Below are 22,875 nucleotides of genomic sequence, written 5' to 3'. Positions count from 1 at the left end.
CTCCCACTCCATCATAGATACAGTACGTCAGCTTTTGGCCTCCTCCACTGCCAGAATTCCAAGTGCAAACTGGAGGAACAGCACCTCATTTTCCATCTTGGAACCTCGTGGCCTAACAGCATAAACATTGAATTCTCCCACTTCAAGTAATCCCCACAAACCACCCCCTCCACAACTCTTCTTTCCTCTCCTAGCCTCTCTTTTCTCTACCCCCACCCCCCTTTTCTCCACCTTACATTTAACCCATCCCCCGGTGGATCTGCTCTCCCCTCCTCCCCTGCACCTGCCTATCACTATCTCTTACCTGCATCTACCTATCACCACCTTGTGCCCATCCCACCTCCCCTCTTTTGTCCATCTATCACCACTCTGTATTCCCTCCTATATACCGGGCTTCCCCTTTTCCTATCTTCAGTCCTGAAGGAGGGTCCTGACCCGAAACGATGACCGCCTGCTTTTCTCCACGGATGCTGCCTGGCCTGCTGAGTACCTCCAGCATCATGTTTTGCACCGCTCTGCTGTCAGCTTACCAAAGCCAAGGAAATCCCTTCTTGCCATGACACTCCCCAGCAGTTACAATGTCAGGTTCTGCCACTCCCAATCCCAAAGGTTCACACACACACACACGCACACAAAGAGTAATAAGTGCTCATCTGACAGTTTCATGCTGCCAACAGTTTTTCGCCTGATCGTCTTGAACGCCACCATGAGAAGAAGAGTTTGGCTTGATGTACTTGGCTTTGGCTGTTGAGGTTTGCATGTTGAGTTGAGGTAATAGCCAGGCCCATGAATCCTGAGAGCCTTAAGCATATATGGTGAGCTGCAGCCACTGCGGAGATGAGTAGATCATAAAAATTCATCCCAATGGTAAGGCAAGCAGTACATGCAATCAACACACAAGGAAAGGAAAAGGAAGATATCCTCCCAAACTTTCCCTTCACTAACCAATGTTAACTGTACTTTGATTTAAAAAATCCACCTTGTGAGGTCTTCTAAGGGATACAGAGAGTGTAAACGCAAGTGTAATTATTTCAGGTAAAATGCCACAGTTAAATCACAAAAACGATTAGGTCTAGTGGAATTTCTGCACCCACCCCCCCCCCCCCCCCACCGCCCAACCAAGGACAAAACAGGCAGTGCTCTTCCTAAATCCACATTCCATAACTAACATCATCATACTCCAAGATCCTGGCCCTAGAACCGCTGTAACGTATGGCACAATCATGGAGGGATGCAGTAACCATGATCATTTCACTTGGATTCCTTCTTGTCGAGGCACCTTTAGCAAAGAGTGGCAACAGAGTTGCCTCCCCCACCACCCATCCCCTCAAAAGGAGGAGAACAAGCCACAGGTCAGTCTATTTCAGGTGAAGGGACTACAGAAGGCAAATTTGTAAGTGGGGACCTGCCATCTTTTTCCAGAGGTAAGTGTGTATGATGAATTCTATTTGGCTCTGTTCCAAAGGCTCCACACACAACAGGGGCTATCCAACTCTAGCTTAGAAATTGGATCATGTGGCACCGTTAGGTCTTAATGAATTTTTTATCAGAGTAAATTGCATTAGAAATTATTCCCAAGTGAAGTGGCACCAATCACAACATTAGACGATACATATTAGTGTGTCTGACATTTCCCTGGTGTCAGACACACACCAAATGATGTCATTTGTCACACAGTACAAGTTTCAGCCCACACTGATAGAAATTTAAGCTCAAAGCTCTATACAATGATCATTGTGGGGAGGTCTCAGGGAACCCGGAGTACAGTACACTGTGTTCTTGCTTTGCTTGTGATTTAAAGGGACTCATTGGGGCACTTCACAGGACAGCTCCAAAGCTGGTTGGAGGATGCTCGTACACATTTCAAACCAAGGGCTTATGGATAATGTAATTATGAGAAAATAACATCATGCCTGGTTCAAATGATCACACCACGGGGATCTGCATGAGATTGGTGACTCCTGGAGGACAGCTGGCCCTGGGGAAAGAGACTCATGATGGGGAATTCACTCTCCCACACAGCAAGCCTGCAGTACAGAAAGTCCCCAGGTTACAACAGGATTCTATTCTTGGGCGCTGTTTACAACCCGAACTGCTCTTTCGCCCACAGGGTATCTGCAATGAGCTGCCAGAGGAAGTGGTGGAGGCAGGAACAGTAACAATATTTATTAGGCATCTTGACATGTACTTGATTGAGCAGGGCTTAGAGGGAATTAATGCATGCAGTGAGGCTGAGGGGTGACAATGGAGAGGTTTATAAAATCATGAGGGACATAGATAAGGTCACAGTCTTTTACCCAGCGTGGGGGAGTCTAAAATTAAAAGGCATAGATTTAAGGTGAGAGATTTAAAGGGGACCTGAGGGGCACGTTTTTCACACAGAGGGTGGTGGGTGTATGGAACGAACTGCCAGAGGAAGTGGTAGATGTGGGTACAATTACAACATTTAAAAAACAATTGGACAAGTTCATGGTTAGGAAAGATTTAAAGGGATATGGCCAAATGCAGGCAAATGGAACTAGCCCAGGAAAGCACCTTGGTTGGCATGGGCGAGTTGGGCCAAAGTGCCTGTTTCTGTATAACTCTATGACTCTAATTGGGACTAGTATAGACAGGCAAAGACACGGTGGGTGGAAAGGCCTGTTTCTATGCTGTACAGCTCCATGACTCTGAGTTGCAGATGTATGGGCCAAGACTTCTAGTGTGATTTACACCTTTCAGTGCCCACTTGGGACTTCTGTTTCCTGGTGAGGAACTGTAGCTGTCCCATGAGATGCACCTACCTCCAAGACGTTCAGTTTAATGATTCCATCTCCATCTTTGTCAAATGCCTTGAAGGCTCCTGCAGAATGGAAAGGATAAAGTTTCCCGCTCAAAAGCGCACTTACAAAGAACATAATGCTGACTTATACCATAGTACCAAGAGCACCAAAGGAATTCATGTGCTTGGACATCTGAGCACAAAGTTACAGCACAGAAATGGGTCTTTCGGCCCATCAAATCCCTCCTAACCATCTATGTACATTAATTTCCCCCCTCCCTTTTATTTTCCTCACTTTCCCTCTAGATTCTATCACATCTACACACTCGGGCCAACTTACAGTGGCCAGTTAACCTACCAACCCGCACGTCTTTAGGATGTTGGGGGGGGAGCCAGAGTACCCAGACAAAACACATGCGGTCATAGGGAGAATGTGCAAACTCCACAAGGGCAGCAGCGGAGGTGGGGATTGAAGTCCAGTCACTGGTGCTGTGAGGCAGCGGTTCTACCAGTTGCCCTACTGCACCATCCCCACTGAATTTGGCAGCATCCAGCACTGGAGAACATTGTACAGCCTGCTGAGAGATGTAAAGTGTGCTTTGGTCTGCACTTTATCCACTCACTTGTTGTTATTTTGGGGTCATGCTGGGTTATGGTTCCATAGTGTGAACATTACACCTATCCACAATACTAGACAGAGGGTTGTTGGGATGCTGCACCCTCAATGAACCCTGGAAAGCGCTCAGTGCAGCTTAATGTCATTCTTATCCTCAGACAGCCGAGGAGATTAAACAGGAAACAGAGCCAAGCAGTTTGCTTCCACACTGGGATTTCTACGTAATCTTACAGATGCCGCAACGGACACACAGGCTGAACCTTGGTGGCTGTGTAAGTGCGACTCCGTTCAGTAGAGGATGTAAAGAAGTCTTGCTCGCTGATAACCCTTAGCTCAACCTTCACCTCCACAGGCTGCACCCATTCTTTTCCAAGTTAGATGCTGGTCCTTACCTGAATAGGCAACATGAGGCTGGGGCTGGTGGAGATGTGATGAGGTGTGCTCCCAAATACGAGAGTGGGAGCAAAGGGTCCCGATTGTAAAGGAGTTATTTTTTTAATATTGATTATTCAGGATGTGGGTGTCACTGGTAAGGCCGTCATTTATTGCCCACCCCTTATTGGCCCTCGTGCTGACTTTTTCAGTCCTTCTGGTGAAGGTGGTCTGACAGTGTTGCTGGGGAGGGAGTTCCAGGATTAAGACCCAGCAACAAAGCGATATATTTCCAAGTCAGGATGGGGCGTGACTTGGAGGGGAATCTGTAGGTGGCGGAGTTCCCTTGCACCTGCTGCCCTTGTCTTGGTGGTGGAGGTCGAGAGTTTGGGGGTTGTTCTCAGAGTAGCCTGGGTGACTAACTCTGGTGTGTTTTGTAGATGGCTCACACTGCAGCCATTGTGTACCAGTGGTAGAGAGAATGAACACTTAGACTGGTCCATGGGTGTTGATCGAGCAGGCTGCTTCGTCCTGGATGGTGTCGAGCTTACAGAGAGTTATTGGCACTGCACTCATCCAAGCAAGTGCAGAGCATTCCATCACACCCATGACTTTTGCCTTGTAAGAGAGGCCTTGGGATATCAAGGGGTAAGTCATTCACCACAGGATACCCAGTCTCTGACAGGTTCTTGTAGCCACGGTATTTATGTGGCTGGTCCGTCAATGGTGATCCCCAGAATGCTGCTGGTGGGAGAATCAGTGGTGGTAATGCCATTGAATGACAGAGGTAGGTTGACTCTCTTTTGTTGGAGATGGTAGCTACTCACCTGTGCCTGAACATTGCCCAGCTCATGCTGTTGCTTCATTTGCTGAGTTGTGAATGCAAATGAATGTTGTGCAATCATCAGCGAGCATGCCCATTCTGATCTTATGATGGAAGGAAAGGCATTGATGTAGAAGGTGAAGATAGTTGGGTCTGGGACACTGCCCTGAGGAACTCCGGCAGCGATGTCCTGGGGCTGGGATGATTGACCTCCAAAAACCACAGGTATCTTCCCTATCTCAAGGCATGGCTCCAGCCCTGAAGGTTTCCTATAGCAGGGGGAGTCCCCTGAATGTGTAGGGAGAGGGGACATTCTTATTGTAGGAGGGAGTTCCCGTCACGGTTCCAATCAGGAACACGGTCTGAGGGCAGGAACAGATGGTAACCAGGAGGTGGGGGCTATTGGGGTGGGGAGATGTGGGTTGAAGAGTTGGAAGAACAGATGCTAACATGGGATTTGAAACAGGAGGTATCACTGATGCTTCAGGAGAGAATCAGAGAGTTGCTCAGAATATTCAAGATGGAGATCGGTACCAAGGGATATAGATTAGTGCAGGGAAGTGGTGCCAAGGTTAAGAGATCAGCCATAATGGAGCAGGCATGAGGGCAGAATGGCCTACTCCTGCTTCTATGACTTGTTCTTATGTGATGAGTCAACAGAAAAGTTGAGGTGGAAGTTATCAGCAATGGGTGAATGCCAGAAACAAGAGTGGGTTGGGTTTGGGAAAGGGATATTCAATACCACGGATGTGCTGAATTCACCTGGAATAATTCCGTGCTAAACCAGGGGCCATTCCCTGGCAATATGATCACCTTCACGAAAGGTAGATCCACTCCTGACTTAACCACATTCCAAGTTTCCTGACAGAAGTGCTTTTGCCCGTTGGCTGGAGGCAGATTTTAACCCACTAAAATTGAAGGCACACCACAAAGGCTGCAAAGCCATTGCTGGAATGGGAGAGGCACAGTGTTGCACTTACTGAACATCCCCTCCAGTCTCAGAATGCAGCAGATGAAGCTGTCGAAGTCCAGATTCATATTTACATCAGCGTAGCGCATGGAGATGAGCTCGTACAACTGGCTGTTAAGTCGGAAGCCTGAAGAACAAGCAAGAACATCTGCTGCACCACCGTCACTCTCACTGACAGTTCCCTCCGCTTCACTAAACCAAATGCTTACACCCCCTTATGACACAATGCAAGTAAATATGTAATGCTATCTTCTCACCTGGTACAGGTGGCTCAGGAGCCATCTGTGTGGCCGAGAATTTCAATCAGCCACTTTCTGTCATATCACCATTTTCATCCCAATGTGATTACCATAGCAGTGCATGCGAATGACATTGTTCTCCATGCAACACTCCTTTTGGAGATTATGGAAGAACTGGGACCACGTTGCCTTGGGAATGTTTTCATTGGGCACTCCCGAAACAGATAGATTTTACTACTACATCATTGGCCTGGGACGTTTGCAGGAAGTGAAATACTTACTGACATCCTGCCACCCCTTACGAATAAAAAGCACGCTCACCGCCCCATCTCCAGCAGGTCTCCAACCACCCCACACAACCTGCCCAATGCTGCTACACCCCTTGCCTCTACCCCCCACACACCTCCCTGATATTTCCCCAGGAACTGTTAATGACAGGATCGGCTCGTCCACATGTTTCCTTGTCATCACCAGCTCAGGAGCTTCATGTGACTGGAATGAGTGATGGGGATGCTTAAACCGAGAAGGATGTCCTGAGTGATCAGATCAAAGCAGTGAACTGTCCTCAGCAAATTGTAAAGACACCTTCCTCCCTTCTTTCAAGGCAGCTCCCATGTTGCAAGAAGACCCTTAACAATTAGCAATAAGAATGATCCCAGAGGTTTTGCCTTTACTGCTGGGGTTGGAATCAGCTCTGAAGCAACAGAAAATCAGTGACACCAAGATCCTGTGACAGGAATTGATGGTGTGGAAGAAATATATCATCAGTAAAACTCCGATAACCCAGCATCCGTTTGTTTGGAAATCCTGATGGCCCTGCATCTGGCTCACTTATTGGTCCAGAATGTGAGCTGGGTTTCCAGAGTGCAGTTGGACCAGAGTCAGGATTGGGACTGGATGTGTAGCTGGAGCCAGGGTTGGGATCCGGAAACTTGGGAGTAAAGAACACGGGTGGGTTTGTGGACAGAGCTGGGGTCCAAAGTGATTGTATATTTCCCGCTTCCTTTAAACTCACTGGATTCACTGGAAATGTTATTACACTACAGTGTAACTTGTAAAAAAGTAAATAAATACGTTTGGGTATTAAAAGTGTGGCATCCAATAATCTGGAAAATCTGCTGGTCCAGCGCTACCAAAGTGTTAAGGCTGCCGGATTATCAGGGTTTTGCTGTAAGTGCTTTGCTGAAGGAAGTGACACTGGAGAAGATACAGTGGAATGTGCTGTCGTCCAGAACTGCACTGCACTTACAGTGATTCCTGAGAGACACTCTGCCCGAAGACTTCTTCGAGATTCCATCACTGCAGATCTGAACCTTCAGTCTATGGTGGAGCTGCTCAGCTGTCAATGAGGTCAGTTCTCCCCACACTACCTGCCGTCACCCAAACTCATTGCCACCCACCTGCATCATTCACAGCACTCCGCATTTCATAGCTGTCAATCACTCCAGAATTATCCTTGTCATATTCCTGAAAAATTGCCTGCAAGTAAACAAGGAATTACATTGAGAAAATATTTGTCTGAGAGTTTATATTGATTTTCAGGATCACATACCAGGGACTGAAGCCAATATGCAGACACAGGGCCATCTCAGAGTGACTGAGGACAGAGTACAGTTTCAGGTTCCTATCCGAGGAACTGGATGACGAGATTGACTGGGGCTTTTACCGTCTTATCGAACAGCCACAGTTCAGGCCAGGATTAGCCCACAATTTGCCGCCTTCTGTCCATTTCTCCTTCCTCAGCAGTTTTAAGTCTGACCTCACCATTTAAATTTTCCAAAGCAATAGTAATTCATTGCATGTTGAACAATGTTGCAACATGCCTGGCAGTGTGTACTGTAAAGGACGTGGACTTAATCTCTGCCATATTCTCTGGAAAAACTGAACAAGCTAAACCTTTAGCCTTCAATTTTTGCAATTTATGAACTTTAAAATGTATAATCTATCTGGAAGACAAAGATCCTTGCCTGGCAATGTATCTGGTGGGTAACTGCACTGCAATATGTCACTGCATCCCACTGAGGGAATTTAAGGTTGCATTTTCATCTTGCTGATTTTAGCTGAGGGAGCAGTGTAGATGCAACCATTGAACTGATTATTCAGGAGTGGTGAGGTAGCAAATCATCAGAGTCGCTAGCCTGTTTTCTTTCCAACATCAATCTGCTGAAGAGTACATGTGATTACAGGACCAGATCCAGTCTGATCATACTGCTCCACAGGCTGATGACTGGCTGGATTTAGGTGATGAATGGGTATCTTGTGGGTGCACAGATGATGCACAGAGAACAGTGCCCCGGTGTGAAAGAGAGATAACTGATCACCAATAGGAAATTCCCAAAGACAGCCCTGGCTATGTGCTCCTGTGTCACATCAGACTCTGAACAGCAATGCAACAAAAGTTTCCTATCAGGAACTTTTGTGAAAAATGTGAAAGCACATTTCCTACAATCAGTTTTTATCAAGTCCTGATATTCAAAGTTACCCAACCACAGTGACTGGCAGGGGAGTATAGTACAGAGGAGGGAAGCAGAGTGCTGGGAAAGTTCATGTATCCCTGAACCCTTACCAGGTCTGGTGGTGACCTGACCAGATTAACAGGTACATAAGGGAAATAAACAGCATTGATGATGGCAGGTAATCCCACCATTAGTGTGTCCTTTGAGAAATGAAGCTTTCCAAAGTCTAAATTAACCCCTCCACTCATTCTGTTGATCTGAGATTGATTGACATTAGATATCAACAATAACACTACATATGAAATTTCCCTTAGCTCTCCAGCACCACCTACCTGCCATTGTTTAATCTTGTTCCATAGATGCTTAAACTCATTCAGATTAAGTTTCCCAGATCCATCTGTCTACAGGCACCATGTTAAGGAAGAGATAATAAAAACAGCCTGGTCATGTGATTGTTAAACTCCTGTTCTGGGGGAACAAGATAACATTACATGCAAATCAATATATTTTCTTGATTGTAAAAATAGCCGCAGCATTCTGGAATTATTAACAGCTCTCTTGTAAACCTCCAAGCTTAATTTGTAATTCTGAAACTAATAAGCACAGAAGAGTAGATATTGAAATTATAACACATCGCAAAGCCACTGGCTGCCCTTTTAACATTACCCGCTGTTAAAATCTACTTCATGCAGGTGGCAGAGAGATTATTGTATTCACAGATCACGCATTCATTAGATCCTTATCTGTAGTACTGTGGGCACCTCAGGGAAGATATTATTTCTCTCCAGGGAGCAGTAATGATCATTGATGCTCAGGAATTTGTCAAATGAGGAAAATAAAAAAAGTACTTGGATTTTTCTCTGTAGTGAAAGGGAACTCATTTGATAATCTGATTTATGATTTCAGGATTGTCAAGGGAGATGTCAAAGCTGAGTTAGCCAATTTCTTTCCAATTGTAGAAGTTGCAAATATCAGAGAATGAAAGTGTAGCTGAAGAAGTTGCTAATAAGAATCAGGTTAAAGGGAGAATACACCTCCTGAGAATTTCATGAATTTTTCTGTAATCTTGGCAGAAAACTCATTCAAATTCCACAGGAGAAGCTCTGAGAGACTCCCACTGATTTAAGAGTTATGGAATGTTACCAAGGAAGATCATTTAAGGTTACTTACTTCCTGACACCCCAAAGTCTCTCAACTATATAAAAAGAACAAGTCCTAAGCAAGCTGGAATACTCTCTATTTGCCTGGATGAATGCAGCTCCAGCAACTCAAGAGTCTCAATACCATCCAGGACAAAGCAGCTTACTTGATTGACAACCCATTCATTCCTTCCACCACCAGTGCACAGAGGCTGCAGTGTGTACCGGCTAAAAAATGTAATGCAGTTACTCAGTCAGGCTATTATGACAGCACCTTCCAAAACCAAGACCACGATCACCAAGGACAGCAGGTAGATGGGAATATCACCACCTGTAGACTCCCATCAAGAGTCACACCCTATCCTGTATGGGAAATATATCACCAGTCCTTCATCATCATGGGTTTAAATGATGGAATTTCCCATTCTTTCGATGCATGGGTCCAAATTATGGAACTTCTCAATCCTTTCCCAACTACCTTACCAGAATGACCAAGAGACGATAATAAGAAGACATGCCCTTTTCACACACAATTAGGGATGGGTCATAAATGCTGGCCTTGTCAGCAAAGAGGACACATTCTGTAAATGGATACAGACAAGACCAGTGTAACAATGGGATTTAGGAACAACGTCAATGAGCTCAGAGAGGAAGAATTGGGAATTGTGGGGCAGTTTTATTTATTGTGAAATGCAGACATCACTGGCAAGTCCAGCACTTGTTGACCATCACCATTTGCCCTTGAGCAGGGTGGCTTGCCAAGCCACTTCAGAAGGCAACCAAGTTGGGGTCTGGATTCACATAGAGATCAGACAGAGTCAGGGCGATAGATTTTCTGAAAAGCATCAGTGAACCAGATGGCATTTTATGACAACCAGGCCATTTCGCAGTTACCATTACTGAGAGCAGCTTTACTCAAATTCCCCAGGTGCTGTGGTGGGATTGAATTTTAATCAAAATACAACAACTTAACCACCAGCGATTTCTGGTAGCTATTCCCATTCCCAAACACTGTAAGGTACTTCTACCAGTTAGCAAATGTGAGTTTACCACTTCCAGGCACCATGCTTCGTTCAGTTACAGCCTCTCTTCAATACATTTCAAGATAAATACGCAGGACAAAAGAAACTAGTGATCAAGAAAAGAACCAGAGTTAAAGCTGAAAGACTGTTTTGACTATCTACTGCCAAGACAGACTAGAAGATTGTAGGAATTTTTTCCCCCTGTTCTTCTGGTCGAGAGTGGGAGTGCTATAATCAGTGCCTGTATCCTGAGGGTGAAATTAGCCAAACTTTTCCCTGTAAGTAGTTTTCCAGTGGCCTGAGAAAAATTTTAATGAGATCTGAGACGAGGAATCGAGAGCTGCAGGGCAATTTTATTCATTATGAAATGATGACATCACTGACAAGTCCAGCTTTTGTTGTCTCTGGGGACCTCAGAGAGCAGGAATGAGCTCACTCAAAATATGCCTCACAGTTAACTGAATTGCTTAGGTTCACAAATGAACAAAAGCCACATAGCAAAGTACCAGAGGCTGATCGCTGCATGTGGTGGCAAGCTGCATGGAAAAATCACCACTGTCAGAATGGAAGGGAAAAGCAGAAATTTAGAACCAAACCAAAAAGGAAGCAATAATCAATTGGCTCCAAAACAGTGGAAATCAGCTGACCTTTTCTCCCAAATCCAATTGCATTGTTCCTACTGCAATTCAGCTTTGGGTCAGTTATCTCAACGGAGGTCAGGAATCCATGGCACATACTCTTGGATTGTTTGTCTCAGGTTCATGCCAGCAACACACTGCTCCCCAAGCCAACCTCAAGGCATTTCCAGATGAATTAAAATTGGAGATGCTGCTCTAGTCCACTGCATTAGAGGAAGGAACAATGAGTTCAATGGAAAAGAGGGAAGGATACGTCCATGAGGGCAACCATACTGCGACAAGACTCCAGAGCAAACCCTTCAGTTTTCATATTGTCTGCAAGAAGAGAAAAAATGTCAATATTCTGAGTCAATACTTGGGTAGGTAAAGAATTAAACATTTTTAAACAATGTGCAAAAGAAATGACCAAAGGAAAAATATAGAGCAAACTCTCTCCTACAACACCTCTCACTTAGACTGGTAGATGAAAGGATTGAGAGAGGGGTTGCAATTAACTCATTTTATATACTGTGTTCAATACAACTTAGGTTGGATCAAACCTGTGTGCTCTATTGCCGGTCTCTTACACAGTCTGGTGTCCAACTAATCAGTTGGTACAAACAAGCCGGCACTGCCATTCATTAAGATCATGGCTCATCAGATTGTAACCTCAAATTCGCATTCCTGTCTACTCATGGTAACCTCTGCTCCCTCGCTTATTAAGAATCTATCTACCTCTGCTTGAAAAATATTCAAAGACTCTGCTTCCACTGCTATTTGAGGAATAGAGTTCCAAAGACTCACAAACCTTTGAGGGGAAAAAAATTACCTCATCTCTGTCTTAAGTGGGTGCCCCTTATTTTTAAACAGTACCCCTAGTTCTGTATTCTCCCACAAGAGTAAACATCCTCTCCATTTCCACCTGTGAAGTGCCTCCAGGATTTATTTGGGTCAATCAAGTCCTTTCTCACTCTTCTAAATTCCAGTGGATACATCCCTAGTCTATCCCTTAAATCATAGATTATTGCTATCAAGCCCTTCTGATAAGGATTAAGACCTAAAATTTTTTCCATAGTTTCAATTTTGTAAGGTGTCGGAAAAGAGGGTATAGTAGCTTTTAAAAAATTTCTAATCTGCAAATATCGAAAAAAGTGTGATCTAGGCAAATTGTATTTGTTAGACAATTGTTCAAAAGATGAAAAACAGTCATCAATGAATAGATCGCGAAAACATACTATTCCCTTCCTTTTCCATATGGAAAAAGCTGAGTCAACTCTGGATGGATGAAAGAAAAAATTAGATTGAATGGGACTTGACAAGTTAAATTTATTCAATCCAAAAAATTTACGAAATTGAAACCACATCAATAAAAGGCTTAACGGGGCACCCTTATCTAGTACCTCAAAAAATCCTAAACAAAGGAGATCTTTGATTATTCGTAAGTATTGAAGCCATAGCTGTATAATAAATTGTTTTAATCGCAGATATAAATTTAGGGCTAAAATTAAATTTTTGAAGTGTAGTGAATAGATATTGCCATTCAAATCTGTCAAATGCCTTTTCAGCATCTAGTGAAACAACACATTCTGGAATTTGGGATGAAGGGGTATATATAATATTCATTAATCTCCCAATAATAAAATGTAAATAACGATTCTGAATAAATCCTGTCAGGTCTTCAGAGATAATTTGTGGGAGAACCTTTTCCAGTCTAAAGGCCAATATTTTGGAAAATATTTTTGAATCTACATTTAATAAAGAAATAGGTCTATAAGATGCACAATCAGTGGCATCTTTATCCTTTTTAAGAATTAAAGAAATAGTTGCTTCATAGAAAGATTGTGGTAGTTTACCCACTGATAGGGCATCTTCAAAAATTTTGGCTAACCAGGGAACAAGAATATCAAAAAAGAATTTAAAAAATTCAGCTGTATATCCATCAGGGCCGGGTGCTTTACCCAACTTCATTGAAAATATTACTTTCTTTATTTCTTCCTCCAAAATGGGAGCATCTAATGTAGAGCATCCATTTAAAGATAATTGGGGAATCTTCAGATCTCTTAAAAATTCATACATTAATGTAGGATCCTCAGGGGATTCTGATTGGTATAAAGAAGAATAAAATTCTTGAAAGGATTTGTTGATTTGAACATGATCTATCGTGTACGTACCATCTGGTTTACGAATTTTATTAATCTGACGTTTAGATAAAGTAGCTTTCAACTGGTTGGCCAATAATTTACCAGATCTGTCACCACGTATATAAAATTGACTTTTGTTTTTAAGTAGTAGATTTTCAATTGAAGATGTTAATAATAAACTATGTTGTAGTTGGAGTTCTGTTCTCTTTTTAAAAAGCTCCAGATTCGGAGTATCAGAATAGTTTTTATCGATTTCTTTAATCTTGTCAACCAATATACGTATTTCATTATAAGTTCGTTTTTTCAAACCAGCGGAATATGAAATAATTAGACCACAGATATATGCTTTAGAAGTATCCCATATTATCCCACTGGAAATTTCTTCAGTAAAATTAGTTAAAAAGAAAACTGAAATCTGTTCTTTGATAAATTGGACGAAATCTGAGTCTTGTAATAGAGAAGGATTAAATCGCTATTGTCTGACATCAAAGGATACATCTGGTAATTTAATTGATAAAGCCAATGGTGCATGATCAGAAATGGCAATTGCATCGTATTTACAGTCCATAGTAAGTGGAGCTAGTCTAGCATCAATAAAAAAAATCAATCCTCGAGTAGTTATGGTAAACATGAGAAAAGAATGAAAATTCTTTATCATATGGGTGTAGAAATCTCCAAACATCTAAAATTCCAGATTCAACTAAAAAGGAATTAATAAAGACAGCGGATATGTTTGGAAGTGCAGAATTTGACACAGATCTATCCATCGAAGGGTTTAGATAGCAGTTGAAATCTCCACCCATAATCACAGTGTATTCATTTAAATTAGGAAAAAATGCAAACAGATGTTTAAAAAATTCAGGGTGATCTACATTGGGTGTATAAAGATTAACCATAACAACTTTTTTATTATGAAGCAGACCAGTAATTAATAAAAATCTACCATTTGGGTCTGATATTGTCTCATGATGGACAAACGATGGGAGTCTATAAAAATAGAAACTCCTTTCACCTTTGCTTGTGAATTTGAATGGAACTGTTGACCCCTCCAAAATCTAAAAAAACGTTGATTATCTTTCTTCCTGATGTGAGTCTTCTGAACAAAAATGATCTGAGCATTTAATCTATGAAAAACTTTAAAAATCTTCTTGCGTTTAAGCGGATTATTTAAGCCGTTAACATTCCATGAAATAAAATTAATAGTCTTATCCATTTTAACAGATTAAAAACATATGGTACATAAAGAGTTAATCTTGGTATTTCTGAGTCTTACCAACAGGAAGAAGTAAAAAATATATTCAAAGAGGAAACCGATGTGACAACAATTTAGAAAATTTGTAGTTTAGCCCAGAAGAAAAAAACATAAAAACAACCCCACCCCCCTCCCCCAACAGCCCGAAAACTGGCCAATAGGCAGCCAGAAAGCTACCCTCTAATTGAACTAACCCCAGTTTTATTGGTAGCAGTAGTCCAAATTGAAAAAATATATAAACCACCCATGTTTTGTCTAAATACAACATAATACAAACAGAGATATCAAACTCATAACATACTTGTGAGATTGAAACAGAGCCAAAGGGCGTTAACAGCTGACAGTTAAAAAATACGGTTTAATAGTTATTCGAAAAGAAAGCAAACGATCAGTCATTTTGTTAAATTCTTACTTGTTATTAAAACAAAACATTAAAAATATTAAAAGAAGAAAAAAGAAAGGTTTAAATCTAAAAATTAATTAGATAATAAAACAAGTAGGTAGTAAATCAAAGGAAAAACACTGTCTCTTCAGCATTTCTTAGCTTCTAAAATTAAAAGCTAATTCAAAAGAAAATTCTCAGCTTCTTGAATGGATTTAAACCATTTGTGAGATTTATCAGGTAATGAAATTCTCAGCCTTGCTGGGAATAATAATGCAGGATGATAGTTGCTTTGATAAAGACAAGCCATAATTGGTTTGTAGGTCAGCCTTTCTTTCATAACATCTGGGGTGTAATCCTCAACTATTCGAAACTTCCATCGTTTAAATTGAATCATTCCATGTCTACGAGTGGTACGAATCAGGAGTTCCTTGACGCTGACATAATGGAATCTCAGTATTACTAGCCGAGGTTTTTGATCCGGAGCAGATTTAGATCTTAATGCTCTGCGAGCCCTATCCAGAATGGGCTGAACAGGGAACATTTCAGGACCAAAAACATCGATCATAAGATTAGAAAAGAATTCCGTAGGGTTACCGGTCTCGGTGTTCTCTGGAAAATTGATGATCCTTACATTTTTCCTTCTGCTGCATCCTTCCAGGTCGATGATCCTCTGTTGTTGCTTTTCCAGGTTTTGCTTGGTCGTAATTAAGGCTTTTTCAAGTGAATGGAGTTTGGCATCTCTCTCTTTACCAGCTTGGTCGAGTTCAGCAACTACTTGTATTTGTTTGGCATTCTCCTGGATAAGAGTATTTTGTTTGTCTTCAAAGTCTTTTAAAATATACTTCAATTCGGCAAAGCTCCGATTGAACTTTCTATCCAGATTAGAAATAGCTTCCAAAGTGGGTTGGTCTCCAATACCTTTACCATTAGCAGAGGCTTTAGATCTGGTGGTCATTTTAACAGTTAAAAATCAAGATTAAACTTGCGCCAATATTGTAAAAGACTTATTAAAGGGTGGTAAATAATAGATTGAAAAGTGACTGGACCAAAGCCAAGTTATGACTTAGTCCATCGAGCGCCACCAACAGACTCTTCAAGGTACTTTATGATGCAATGGCATTATGTTAATAATAAACAGTTTTGTAAATTTCACTGTAAACTGGTCAAAATTCTGTATTTATTCTTTCATAATTTTTAAGACATCAGATTATTGTTATATTTCAAAATCTGCTTTTCGAGTCACAGTTGAATTTCTGACAGAAGTGAGCCCTAAGAACAGAAAGTGCCTGCAAGCTAGCTGGCCTCCAGAAGGGTGAGGGTCATGCAAGGCCAGCATGTAGATGAGGTGGAGGAAACACATGGGAGCGTGCAGAGGTAATGGTGTGGGTGCAGGACACTACCACATAGAACTGGTATGAGACTGATACTAAGTTTTCTTACTTATGTAGCACTTACGTTTTTTAACAACACGGTTGAGGATGCTCTTCAGTTCAGCTGCAGAGATCTGCATGTCCTGCAGTGAAAAAAAGAAAGGCATTATATTGTATTGTAGCCTTTCCCTGAATTTAACTTTCTGTCCACTCCAGCATCACAATTACAAATCCTTACTCTCGCAAACAAACATCTGTCCCTCAGAGCCATCAATGTAAAGGACATTGTCCATATTCTCCTCTTGTTTTGGATGATATGAATCCCCAAAAACTCAATCCCGATACAGATTAATATCAAGAGCAGTTGCAGCTCACACCAGGAGTACCCCTCCAGTCCTGTGCCACTTAACATGACCATTGGCTTCAGTGCTCATCCTCCTGGTCATGCTTTCTCTCTCTCTCCCCCTGACTCGACAATTTTATATGCTGTTTCTCTTTGATATAAAGTGTTAACTAAATGCCTCCTGATCTTCCCTCTTATCATTTCAATAATATGTTTGTGCTTTATTCACATTTGGCTCTGTTTTACAGACTGAGCTGTTTCTTCACAGAATACCACAGAATAGAAGGAGTCCATCCAGCCCATTTGTTCCCTTCAGAAACTTCCCGACTTCCCCCTTGAACGCCACAGATGAACCTGCCTTCACTGCTCCCCCGGGAAAGCATTCCAGATCCCACTTGCTGCGTAGTAACTTATCCTCATATCACCTTTCCTTCTTCAATTGGTTCCATTCTATGTCCCCTGGTTCTTGACCCCTTCACCAAGGGGAACAGTTCCTCTCCACTTTCATAAGTTTAAGTACCTTCATCAGATCTCCTTGTACCCTTCTCTTTACTGAAGAACCACCCCACTCTCTCCTAATGGCCCACATAGATACAAAACTTGAAAGTATGTAACATCAGGCTCAAGGACAGCTTCTATCCCGCTGTTATAAGATTATTGAACGGTCCCCTAGTACAATAAGATGGACCTGTGACCTCACAATCTAGCTCGACATGGCGTTGCACTTTATTGTCTGCCTGCACTGCATTTTCTCTGTAATTGTAACACTTTATTCTGCATTCCGTTACTGCTTTTCCCTTGTACTACCTCAATGTACTGATGTGATGAAATGTCTGTATGGATGGCATGTAAAACAAAGATTTTCACAGCACCTCTGTACATGTGACAATAATAAACCAATTACATTCCTGAAGTCAATTAATGAATCTATTGTGCCCCTCTCTAAAGCCTTCTCATCTTTCCAGAAGTGTGGCATCCAGAACTGAACAGAATACTTCATCTGTGGCCAAACCAGTGTTTTATAAAAGGTTCATTGTGACTTCTGTGCTCTTGCACTCTATGTATCTACTGTCTTTATAAATCCCAGGATCCCATAAGCCTTTTAACCAATTTTATCACCTGCCCTATCACTTTCAATGAATCATAATCATACATTTTAGTACCTGTTTTAGAATTGTGCCCTCTAGTTTATTTTGCCTCTTCTCATTCCTCCTATCAAAACGTGAAACAGTTCTCAGCATTAAATTTCGTCTTCCACTTACCTGCCCCTTTCTATCAGCCTATCTGTATCTCCTTGAACTTCACTATGACCTCCTCACAATTCACTGTCAAGCTTTGCGCTAGTGTGGAAATTGCCCTACACACCCATGTCCAAGTCATTTATATATATTAAGAAAAGCAGTATTCCAAGTACCACCCCACCCCCTTCCCAGGGATCTCCACTGTACACTCCCTCTTCAGTTGAAAGTACAACCTTTCATTACTAATCTCCCTTTCCCATTACTTAACCAATTTTCTATCCATACCACTATGGCCCTTTTCACTCCATGGACTTACTATGTGGCACTTCATCAAATGCATTTTGGAAATTCATACACATCAACCACATTTCCCCAACCACCTTCTCTTTTACCTGATCGGTAATTCTAATCAGTCCATAATTAGATACGATAGTCATTATCAAATCTATGCTTGATCTAGTCAATCTACACTTGTCCAAGCAACTTCCAATTCTGTCCAAGTATACAGTAGTTTATTAAACTTTCCCCATCACCAAGATTTAATTGGCGGTCTAGTTACTAGGTTTAAATTTTCATAGAGTCAAAGAGAGGTACAACATGGAAACGGGCCCTTCAGCCCACAGAGTCCACACTGACCATCAACCACTCATTTATGCTAATCCTACATTTTAATCCCATTTTATTCTCCCCACATTTCCATCAACTCCCCCCAGGTTCTATTACTCACCTACACACTAGGAGCAATTCATAGTGGCCACAAGTCTTTGGGATGTGGGAGAAAACAGAAGCACTCAGAGGAAACGTACTCGGTCACAGGGTGAATGTGCAAACTCCACGCAGACAGTACCCGAGGTCAGGATTGAACACGGGTTGCTGGAGCTGTGTGGCAGCAGCTCTACTAGCAGCACCACTGTGCCTCCTTCCTACCCTATTACTGAAACATCAGAACCAGACTCAGTTCTCCCATTTCCCTGCATTTAATGTCAGTAGGCACACCAGTCTGTCCAGGTCCTTCTGGAGTCTGCTCATATCTGCCTGAGAGCTTACTACATTTCCAAGTTTCTCAATTCTGAAATTATGCCCTGTACAACCATGTTATTAGTTTAAGTTCTTTAGATGTACAAGACGTTAGTGAGGCTGCACCTGGAGTTGTGTGTGGTTACCCTGTTGTAGGAAAGACGTCATTAAGCTGGAAAGAGTGCAAGGAAGATTTACAAGAACGTTGCCAGGATTCAAGGGCCTGAGTTATAGGGAGGGGTTTGGCAGGCTAGGACTTTATTCCTTGGAGTTTAGAAGACTGAGGGATGTGACCTTTTAGAGATGTATAAAACCATGAGGGCCATAGATAAGGTAAATGCACACAGTCTTTTTCCCAGGGAAAGTGAATCAAAAACAAGAGGGCATAGGTTTGTGAGAGGGGAAAGATCTAAAAGGGACCTGAGGAGCAACTTCTTCACACAGAGGGTGATGCGTGTATGGAGCGAGCTGCAAGAGGAAGTGGTTGAGGCAGATACAACAACAACATTTAAAAGACATTTGGACAGGTACATGGATAGGAAAGGTTTAGAGGGATATGGGCCAAACTCAGGCAACTGGGACTAGCTTAGATGGTCGGTATGGACCTTTTGGGCCAAAGGGAATTTTCCTGTGCTGTATTTACTCTGTCAAAAAGACCAGCAGTTCTACTTCTGGAAATTCAATCCAGTTAGCCAAACATCATTTGCCTTTAACAAATCTTTGCTGTTCATTGATTTCCGTTTTTCCTAGTGCTAATAATTCTTCTGAAGGTCTCCCCAGCATCCCCATTGACTGGCCTGGGCTTCTCCTCCCCTCCTTTTCGACTGACGAAGTATCCTTTACGCTGCTCTGGCACCACTCCCAGTTTCAAGTCCCACTCGAGACGGTAGAAATACCTGGTAAAGTGTCTGAAATATTCCAGCAAATGATTTGGAGGCAGATGTACTTACTTCTCCGGCAATCTGTCTGAAAATATGGTGGAACTGTAGATCCTCCTCACTCTCCTCCTTGGTTGTCATTGGTGAAGGCTGACCATGGACAGAAATGAAACCAAAGGTTATACAGTTGCTGAAGGTTCCCTTAGTATCTCAGAAAAGACACTTGCACCAAAAGCTGCTCGAGATAATGTCTGAAAAGTGAAAAGTTTGAGATCAGGCCTCTGGTAGCAAATGGCTTTAGCAAGGGGCGATCCTGTTAACAACAGGCCTGTGGGGCTCAGCTCTGGTAAACCATCGATGTCCACACAATACTGACCCACAGGAGGTAGTTAGATGTATCTACAAGTTTTAAGCAGTTAGAAGCACATTTTGCAGTGTAAGGCTACTTCAGTTAATAGTCCAAACAAACCTAAATCTATACTCACTTCAGTTGCTCAGCTATAACTCCCTTCAGTCCTCGACTTGGCCGTTAACAAAACCAAGGCATTTCAGCATATCAGCCTCGGGCTACCAATTGTTTTGATGGTTTTGCCTTTCCCAAAATGAAGCCACACACAATCTTAAATCTCTCTCGCCACATGCAAAGTCAGGGTCCCCTGAGAAGATTTGCTGATTTGTTTCTTACACTGATTGAATCTCCTGTCATTGTAATCCATGTCGACACCCTGGATAGGTCTAAAAAAGGATAAGGGATCAACCTATCGAAATCTCCTTTGATAAGCCAGCTACAATCAAAACAAATAGTCTGTCAGAACCCCATTAAAAATAATCCTTTAACTGAGTTTGTACCTCCGAGTGTCTCGCTCTTAGGCTCGACTGTGGACATAATTTCAGGAGTCAGATCTAACTGGTGAAACTGTTTGGGAGTCAGTCTTGTTGGTGGTGAGTTGAGGGTGCTGGTCTGGTCTTATCAGTGAAGTATGTAGGAGTCTGGTATTGCTGGTGAGGCCGTCTGGTGTCTGGTTTTGTCAGTGAGACTGTCTGGTGTCTGGTTTTGTCAGTGAGACTGTCTGAGGGCCTGGTTTTGTCAGTGAGACTGTCTGAGTGCCTGATATTGGTATTGTGACCATCTGGGTGTCCGGTGTTGGTAGTGAGACCATCTGTGGGGTCTGGTATTGTCAGTGAGAATGTCTGGGTGTCTGGTATTGCCAGTGAGGCTGTCTGACAGCTGGTCTGTGAATGAGACTATCTGGGTATAACATCCAATGAGGTTGGCCAGGCTCTGGGAGTGGGAACATGATTCTGTGGTTCGGCTTTGTTGGTGAACCTCTCTCTGGAACTCAGATACCATAGAAAAAACTTGGAGTGGAGGCAGGAAGCCTCAGTGGCTGTCAGATCCTGTTGGTTGATTGAATTAACTTCCAGCCCTTTTTCCCTTCCAAATCCCTGGATTTCCTATTGCTCTCTCAGTAGTTTATCCCCAAATAAATCTGGAAAGCACAACATTAAGTAATTACTGTGCAGCTCCTGAACCCTGTCAAACTTTTAGTCCATTCCCATCCTGAAGCATCTGGATTTCCTCTGGCAGTGCCTGACATGTCTGGGAAAGAGATATGCAGAGCGTTTCAATTATTTCAGGCAACAGCGAGTCATGCTAGCACGTGGAGAAACCTTGATCTTTTTCTTGATTTCCTTTCTTTTCTCCTTTTCTTCCTTCTCCGAGTCTACAGTGTCCTTAGCTCTATCAGAAACAAAGATGATTGGCTAGAGGAGAGAGGGAGTAGTTAGAGAAGATGCTGGTGAACGATGGAGACATGGTGTGGGTTTGACAGGTGCCTTGAAGGTACAGTAAAAAGCAAGATCCACCCATGTTATGGTCAAGTGAATCAGCAGAGCGAGATGGACCCATTCACATCACTCTGTGCTGGGCAACCTGCTACACAGAGGCTGTGCCACAGTTGACCTTGGCATCACTGGGATAATGGAAGAGAAATCCCGCCTGCTAATACTCACCATTGGAACTGACTTTGGTGAGGTAGAAGGTGGCAGCTGACAGCAGCAGTCCCTGTATCACAGCAAAGGGAATGAGGCACAGTGCAGAAAAGTGGCAGAAAGTGAAGTAGAATTAGGGTACATTTTGTTCATTTAATTTTCAGACCTTTACATACTGGATTGGGAAGGGTTACCTTTGGGTGTGGAAAGCTTTTGACAATGTGGACACTTTGCAGGCTCTTCCTTTGCTCCAAACTCTTGACATTTTACAGCGTCTCTCCCTCCCAGGGAAGTGCCCTGGGTTCTGCAGGCATTGTTTCAGATCAAGAACCCCAAGCCCATCAGAAAGCTGTTCTGAAGACTCAATACAAGGATGCCGCATATGGGGGGAGAAGGCTGCGATGGAAGGGTGTGATTAAGGTAGGGATATGGGCAAGCCTGTAGTGTGGGTAGAGACTCCCTGCCATTTCCTGATATACACTGACATTTACCCTCTCGTGGCACTGCAGGATTGTCTCATGCCCCCTGTATCTCCTACAATGGGTTCTTCCTCTGCCTGCACAGTCATCTCTTTCCTTGGCCCCTACCTCCTCACCACTGACTGGTCACCCCCGCCAATATCTGGAGGCACAGGGGGATCTAGATTCCATTTGTAAGCCCACATTCCTCCTCCATTCAGTCCCAAAGCTGTTCCTCAATCCTGAAATTGCTGCCTGGCCTGAGATGTTCTTTGGTTGGGTGTGATTAAAACCCAAGACCACCATCTTACCAGAGCCTGCATTAATACAGCTTCAGCTCCCTCAGCCTCAACACATCAGCTCAGTATAAACAGATCTTACCATCCCAGTGAACCCCAAACTGAACCACCTTTCCCTTACCAAATAACACTACCCTCTGCCCCCAACCCAACCCCAAGTTGTCCCCCCCCCCCAACAGCTGCCAAGATTTTCGTTTCTCTCTCCATCACTGTGAGATGTCTTCAAAACTACTCTTCATTTCCAAGTCACTCCCACTTCTTGATGTTTGCCCAGCCTTCCTCAGTGGGGATATTTACTTCTACAAAGGGTATTTCCTCCTTGCTATCCCCTCTCTCTGTTCCACTTTCAATGGGTAATCGTTCAGCCACCAGGGAACTTCTATCTGGCATCTGCAACTATGATGTTGTGGCTCTTGCAGAGACGGTTGTCACCAGGGCAGGAATGGATACTGAATATTCCTGGATTTCAGTGTTTTAAAAGGGA

General features: G+C 42.9%; 1 protein-coding gene across 2 annotated transcripts in view; it reads right to left on the bottom strand.

Annotated features, from left to right (window-relative positions):
• Positions 1-467: 467 nt before the first annotated feature.
• Positions 468-22,875, bottom strand: part of LOC127578420 (calpain-3-like) — a 107,841-nt gene continuing 85,433 nt past the window's right edge. Inside the window, exons 1-9 of one of the 2 annotated variants that reach the window (XM_052030431.1) lie at positions 20,128-20,164; positions 19,715-19,792; positions 16,249-16,306; positions 11,290-11,351; positions 8,570-8,638; positions 7,182-7,260; positions 5,553-5,669; positions 2,784-2,842; positions 468-829 (exon numbers count right to left, since the gene is read on the bottom strand). In XM_052030431.1, the coding sequence (XP_051886391.1) occupies positions 803-829; positions 2,784-2,842; positions 5,553-5,669; positions 7,182-7,260; positions 8,570-8,638; positions 11,290-11,351; positions 16,249-16,306; positions 19,715-19,783 (540 nt within the window). In that variant the 5' untranslated portion in view covers positions 19,784-19,792; positions 20,128-20,164 and the 3' untranslated portion in view covers positions 468-802. Of the gene's footprint in view, positions 830-2,783; positions 2,843-5,552; positions 5,670-7,181; positions 7,261-8,569; positions 8,639-11,289; positions 11,352-16,248; positions 16,307-19,714; positions 19,793-20,127; positions 20,165-22,875 lie in introns of those variants that run through there. The other variant, XM_052030440.1, reaches the window with a different exon arrangement.

The sequence above is a fragment of the Pristis pectinata genome, chromosome 1 (assembly GCF_009764475.1).
Source record: "Pristis pectinata isolate sPriPec2 chromosome 1, sPriPec2.1.pri, whole genome shotgun sequence".
In the NCBI taxonomy this organism is placed as follows: Eukaryota; Metazoa; Chordata; class Chondrichthyes; order Rhinopristiformes; family Pristidae; genus Pristis; species Pristis pectinata.
This window is presented reverse-complemented; position numbering and strand designations above follow the sequence as displayed.